Genomic DNA, 7373 nt, shown 5'->3' on the forward strand with positions numbered 1-7373 from the left:
CTGGTGTTGGAGAAGACTCTTGAGAGTCCCTTGGACTGCAAGGAGATCCAACCAGTCCATTCTGAAGGAGATCAGCCCTGGGATTTCTTTGGAAGGAATGATGCTAAAGCTGAAACTCCAGTACTTTGACCACCTCATGCGAAGAGTTGACTCATTGGAAAGGACTCTGATGCTGGGAGGGATTGGGGGCAGGAGGAGAAGGGGACGACAGAGGATGAGATGGCTGGATGGCATCACGGACTCGATGGACATGAGTTTGGGTGAACTCCGGAAGTTGGTGATGGACAGGGAGGCCTGGAGTGCTGCAATTCATGGGGTTGCAGAGTCGGACATGACTGAGCGACTGAACTGAACTGAAGGTCACAAAATGAGTAATCCAAAAATCAAAGAACTATAGTATACAGAAGAGGGACCAGGCTTCAAGCTGTGTAAGATCTGAAATTACTAGAGAGACATTTTATTTAAAGCACACCTGCAAAAAACAGAGGCTGAAGCTTTCTAAGAGAAGAACTTAACATGATTTTAAACAAGGCTGGTGAATTCCTTTACAACATGAGTGAACCAACCTCATCCCTAAAACAAACATACTCTACAGAATAAATAAGCAATACAATGCTCTATTATATTTTCTTTCCTGTAGTTATAAAATGATAGGAAGGCAACAGAAACATACTGGCTTAATTGTTGAAATATTCAAAAGTGTCCTGGCCCCTCTGTAAAAATGACAGGAATCAGAGTCTTACTTTATAATGAGACATTTTCCCACCAGTCTAGTCTACAGTAGCACATTTTGTTCACTGTGCTCCTGTGGTCATGGAATGTAGACATCTCTCAATTCACCAGCACTGTTCTTTGAGAATTCAACATGTGTGTTTGTCAGCAGAATTCCTCACTCTCTCAGGATTTGTCAAACACCACTGTGGTTCACTTTCTTTTTGTTATAACAGCTCTATCATACTTCTTTGTTTATAATTTTATTTCCATGTATGTGATAATATTACTACTAACTGGACTTTGATGGGGTCCAATAAGTAACACTACTCCTTCCTTTACTTCTTAATCAATTGAGAAATAAGCCAGCACCTGAATATGGGGGGTAAAATATCAACTTTATTAATACCAATACAGAAATTTAAGCAATTGGACTTACTAATGCAGAAACACACTGAGACAGACTTATTTCCTTGTTGCTGGCAGCTACAACACTGCCTCCCCAAACAGAGGTGGAACCTGCCCTTAAGAAGGTTACTTACTCCAAAGGGGAAGTCTAGAGGAAAGAAACAGACACATGTTCTTGGCTTTCCTTCTAAAATCACTTCTAACCACTTCATCTCCCCTCCATGAGACGGTGTGAATGAAGGAAGAGGGAAGGGTCAGGGGTATAGTTTCATTCGTGTGGAAGGAAACATCAGGAATATGGAAAATGTTATTCCTCACACACCCCTAACCATGCGTTCTCCTGCCCCATTAAGTCTTTGTTTAACCAGGGATAGTGGTGTATTAAGACAATCCCATTTCTACCTTCATGTGGCTGCTCCTCTGATGCAGGTTCCTCAGTGAGATTAAATCACATCATTAAATTACAATAATAAACTTGAGGTTTAAATGTGATGGTGGGAGTAAACTATTTTATAAACTAGTGTTAATTTAAATGAGATTACAGACCTCCAGTCTTTACTAAGAAACCCAAGGAATTATGAGTGGTTATTTAATCTCTACACACTTGGCAAAAGAAAATCCCATGATCCTCTTCTGGTTTAACAAGGAAATCTCACAAGTATGTGTATGTTTTAGAAAACAAAAGGATATTGATCTATATATTACCATGGCCATAATTAAGACTTACCAATCAAAATTACATTTTAGAGGTTCAAGATTACCTTTATAGCACATAGCAACAATTTCTGATGTCCAGTCTTAGAAAATTCTTTGCTAGAAATAATATTTGCAAGGACATCTTTTATGTTATAGAATAATATGAGCTTATTTGAAGCTAAAGGAGAATTTGGCTTTATTTTCCTGCTGGTATTTCCTCAACTGTTAATAGTTATAAAAAAATGTGATTTCAAATCAAGGTGCTAGAATTCAGTTAGTTATCACAGACAAAATTAAAAACCTTAAGAAAGTAAAAATAAACACTATAAAAAAGTGAGAACAATATAGGCTTACTAATAAGTGGAATACATGAAATGTGAAGTTTCTCACCTATTCTATAAAGTGCAGTACACACATAACTTAGTGCCTGCATGCTAAGTCGCTTCAGTCGTGTCTAACTGTTTACAACCCTATGGACTGTAGCCTTCCAGGCTCCTCTGTCCATGGGATTCACCAGGGAAGAGTACTGGAGTGAGTTGCCATACCCTCCTCCAGGGATCTTCCCAACCCAGGGATCAAACCTGCGTCTCTTTTGTCCCTGAATTGGCAGGTAGGTTCTTTACCACTAGCCCCACCTGGGAAGCCTACATAACTTAAGGATATTATTTAAATAAACATTCATCACCCATGGTATAGATGACAGAACTAACAAGGCCATTATACAAAACTTATCTTCCACAGTGGCCCACCAGGTCAGACCATTCTCTCTGGACAAATTCTTCAAACACCATGAGTTACTCTGTTATTTGTCACAGTAATTCAATGACAAACATCATTACCAGCCGAGCAACAGAATGAGGTAGGATGTGATTTTCAAGATATTATTGTCGCATTTACTTATACAAATGTTTGATTGGTTAACTCCTGACTAACTCTTGTAGTTAACAAGACACCAGGTATCACAGAATATTCTTTCTAATGAACAAGCCACAAATAAACATTTGTACTCCTGCAAATCATAATGATTCCATAGGTTGACTTTCAGTTTCTTCTTGTCTGAAGTGTAGCTCACTTACTTCACTTGCCCAGACTCTGACCTTAGCTTCAACAAGTCCACTGTGCCCAGAATTTAAAGCCACTTCTTGGATTAAACAATTCTTTATGCCCCTCCCTACTCATTCTGGGCCCCCAAGAGAGGAATTTCTAGGGGATCATTCAAAGCAGCTATAATGGGAATGGCCTACTGCCCAAACACTGCCTGGACCGGTCAGGAAACACCTACAGGGATTCCAAGAAAGAAGTGGCAGTAATGGCATAGGTATGTTTTAAAATTAAGTTAGGTACCTGAAAGAAGACATGGAGAGCAGAGAGAAGTTCAACCGCAGGTAGCTCAATGACAGATATCCACCACCAGAGATGAGAAAGGGAGAGGAAGAAGAACAGAGTGAGAAATGGAAGTAAGTGGAAAACCATGGGAAAGACAAAAAGAGGGGAGAAATTGAGAGAGTGTATAAAAGGGAATGGAAGAAGAGAAAATGAAGAAGAGTGACTGGCAGAACTGAATGTTGAGAACAAATGCACTGTCTATAAAAATCTGAAAGTGAAAGATCTGTCCAATGTATCCTAACTCCAAAACAGGATGAAAAGTAGGAGATATTTAATATGAACATAATGACTTCCTAAAAATCACAGTGAGAATAGAGCATGAGAATTCTGGATCCTCGTTCTCTGATAACAGAGAAAAGAACAAGATTTACTCTCTATTAGTAAAAGGACAGCTTGAAGTTGTCTGAACATCTATCCAAAACGATTCAATTTGTGCCCTGCTCAGAACTTCCCTGTTTTCAGGGGGATGGTTGGCTCCTTTTACCCAGTTATGTATTGCCCTAAATTCCCACCCCAGCAGGAGAACTGTCTCCTATTAGGAAGCATGCCAGAACTCACTACCAGGCCCATCTCCAGCATGCCTGGCATGGGTGGTTAACGCAGCAGCAGCAACCACCAGGAACCTGAGACTGGAAAGAAGTAGGATGATTGGGAAGAGCTGAGTATGATGTTTCAAGTTATGCTAATCATTCTCATCTAAGGGATAATCCTGAGAGTTGGCATATTTTTATTTTCTCTAAAAATTCAACCCATTCATTGTTTTAAATAGAAAGTATACTTGAGCTTTTTCCTTGCCTAGAAAAATACATCTTCAAATGTCTCTCAAGTGCATCTTCAATATGATCTATGAACTAACAGCTGCCATCCCCTCCTCTGAAATACTCCACTCCTCTGTTTGGCATGGGTTCTAGAAAACTATCTTGTTTTTTCACCTCAATTTGATTAAAGGCTAACCCTTCCACATCAAAGATATTGGATACATGACTTGAGCCTGAGTAAATTAGAATAAAGCATAACCACCCCTGCCTTAATTTTTGATATTATGATTCCATGGAGGCGACTACGGTGACCCTGGCATTTTCACTGCCCTATAACATTGCCAATTACATAATGTTTACTTAAGTTACAAAACATTTACCACCACTCATTCATCTTTTATATTACATCCACTAATATTCTGTACTCAAGTGAGTACCTTGCATTACTCTACAGCTGTCTCTCTTGTGCTTTCTCTGTCCCTCCTCCTCAAGTGGATCCACACCAGTGGACCTAAGGAATGGCAGCACCGTGACTGAGTTTATCCTCGTGGGCTTTGAGCAGAGCTCCTCTTCCACTTGGGCATTGCTCTTTGCCCTCTTCCTAGCCCTCTACAGCCTTGCCATGGCCATGAATGGCCTCATCATCTTCATCACCTGGACAGACCCCAGGCTCAACAGCCCCATGGACTTCTTCCCTGGCCACCTGTCCTTCCTGGATGTCTGCTTCATCACCACCACCATCCCACACATGCCGGTCCACCTGACAGTGCAGAACCGTATTGCCTCCTTTGTCATCACCACCACCATCCCACACATGCTGGTCCACCTGACAGTGCAGAACCGTATTGCCTCCTTTGTCATCACCACCACCATCCCACACATGCTGGTCCACCTGACAGTGCAGAACCGTATTGCCTCCTTTGTCGCTTGCATGACCAGATGCACTTGGCCTTCTCGGTGGGTGTGGCCGAGTGCATCCTCTCGGCTTTCATGGCCCATGACCGTTATGTTGCCATCTGCCTCCTACTTAGCTATGCCCAGATCATGAGCCGGCAGGTCTGTGTGAGCCTGGTGAGTACAGCCTGGTCCTTTGGGCTGATCAATGGCATCCTTCTTGACTACATGACATTTCGTGGTCCCTTCTGCAGAGACAACCACATAGAAAACTTCTTCCGTGAGGCCCCCATAGTGATTGCTCTCTCCTGTGGAGACCCCCAGTTCAGTCTGAAAGTCATCTTTGCCGATGCCATTGTGGTGCTGCTCAGCCCCATAGTGCTCATTGTCATCTCCTATGCCCACATCCTGGCCTCCATCCTGGGCAGGAACTCCTCCTCTGGTCGAGGCAAGACCTTCTCTACTTGTGCCTCCCATCTGACGGTGGTCATCTTTTTCTACACCTCAGCCATGTTCTCTTACATGAACCCCCGCAGCACACACGGTCCTGACAAAGACAAGCCCTTCTCCCTCCTCTACACCATCATCACCCCCATGTGCAACCCCGTCATCTACAGTTTCCAAAACAAAGAAATGAAGGGGGCCATGGTGAGGGCCCTTGGGAGGAGCAGCCTTTCCCAGGCAGAGTCTGTCTAGTGGGAAGATGCCTGGAGGGGCAGCTTCCTCCTCCAGTCCTGAGAGTGGATAACTTTCCTGTGCTGAGAGGCTCCAGGAAAAAGCATTCATAGGTTTCTTTGCACCACCATTATAGGACTAGAAGATCCTATTGATATTTAATGCTCATCTATCTGATGTACCTTTAAACACTGTGTTCTCTTGGACCTTCTTCATGACACTTGGAAATCTTCCTGCTGAGTAATTTTCTTCTAAGTTCTCACAACAGGATCTATAACACATAAGCACACTTAATTCCATTTCATTTTCTTTGCATAGCGCTTTTATATGCTCTTCCCAGCCTGAGTTCTGCCTAGGCATTTAGGAGTAAATGTTTTCTTTCAGCTTAATCTGTTTTTCTTTCTCACACTTCATTCTCACTTCCTGAAACTGCCCTCAACCAGTCTGCTTCTATATGAGAAACAGTAGAGGAAGAAAAAAGAAAAAGGTTATTACGGAGCAGTTGACACCAAAGAAGTTAGAGAAAAGAAGAAAAAGAAAAACTAGGCATCATCAGCCTAAACTTTATCTTGTTTGCCTCCACTAGCCCATGAGGGAGAATATGCAGCTGCATTTGGTGTTATGTTTACGCTTCTGTGTGTTAGGGAAGGGCAAGTAGGAGAGGCCAGGTGTCAAATCTCTTCTTCCTCAGTCCTTTAGTTTTCTTAAGTACATGACTATTTGATATTTCGCTTCAGATTCAAGTATCGGTTTGGCCAAAATGTTTGTTCAGGTTTTTCCATAATGGAGAGACCTGAATGAACATTTTGGCCAACCCAATAGTGAGTACCTCTACCAAGCTTCTCAGACTGCCAGTTTCCTTCCCTTTTACTCATACTCCTAAACAACTCCCCTCTCCCTGCTGCCTATTTTTCTCAACCATCCTTCAATTCATTCCAATTCAGTACTACTCCACCTTCTTCCTTATGGTAAATGGGTCCACTTCATTCCCTATACATTAAATCTCCACACTACCTCCACCACTGCAGATGGCTTTCTTAACTTGCAACCCGTCCTCCCTTGGCTTAGCTTCTCTTCTTCATGAAACCCAGTGTCCCTTAAGAGGGCATAATATTCTCAGCTGTTCTCTTTCTTTGCAAAATGCATCCTTCTCACGCTCCTTTCATAACAGATAGCAAAGAAAGGGCTTTGTTTTCTGACGATACTTCCTTGAGATGAAAGCACCTCACTTGGGATGCCCTTGAATGGATATCGTGATACAATCCTTTTCACATCCTGACATCACATACTAACTACCCTTCACCCTACAAAGCTCTATTCCTTTGAGTCCAATTGGTGATTATCTAGATAACAGAGAACACGTGAGACACACTACTCAGTCAGCAAGAAAGGAGACACCACTGTCATCAAGAAGAAACAATAAACACAGAACCTAAACATTTACATTATCAAAGAAAAACTACACCAAGACAAAGTGAAGCAGGCAAGACTTTCTTTAAAGCTACTGCAGTAGGAAGGAGACTAATTCAATGCTGGTCAAACAAGTGGCTGGTGAGTTTGTATGAGCTGCAGTAAGGGGATCTTAGGCCTGTGAGTGGCAATTGCTCTTAGCCAGAGTACTTCGGAATGACAGACAGTACTCACAACTATTAAGCACTTAGGTTTGAACAGATTTAAACTTCACAAAACCCTTTAATAGTACTAACTCCATTTTGAGAAGCAAAACTGAGTACCATAAAAGTTAATTTGCACAAATTCACTGCGCATTTCAAAAGGCTTAGCTTTTTTTAACTGGGCAGCACTTCCTGAGCATGCACTCCTTAAGAGGTAATCAAATAACTATCC

General features: G+C 42.0%; 1 protein-coding gene across 1 annotated transcript; it reads left to right on the forward strand.

Annotated features, from left to right (window-relative positions):
• Positions 1-3171: 3171 nt before the first annotated feature.
• On the forward strand, positions 3172-5549 carry LOC128048122 (olfactory receptor 10AD1-like). Its single transcript, XM_052640561.1, has 3 exons — positions 3172-3200; positions 4452-4764; positions 4896-5549. The coding sequence occupies exons 1-3, from the start codon at positions 3172-3174 to the stop codon at positions 5547-5549; spliced, it is 996 nt and encodes a 331-aa protein (XP_052496521.1).
• Positions 5550-7373: the final 1824 nt, after the last annotated feature.

This window comes from Budorcas taxicolor, chromosome 5, assembly GCF_023091745.1.
Source record: "Budorcas taxicolor isolate Tak-1 chromosome 5, Takin1.1, whole genome shotgun sequence".
Taxonomy (NCBI): domain Eukaryota; kingdom Metazoa; phylum Chordata; class Mammalia; order Artiodactyla; family Bovidae; genus Budorcas; species Budorcas taxicolor.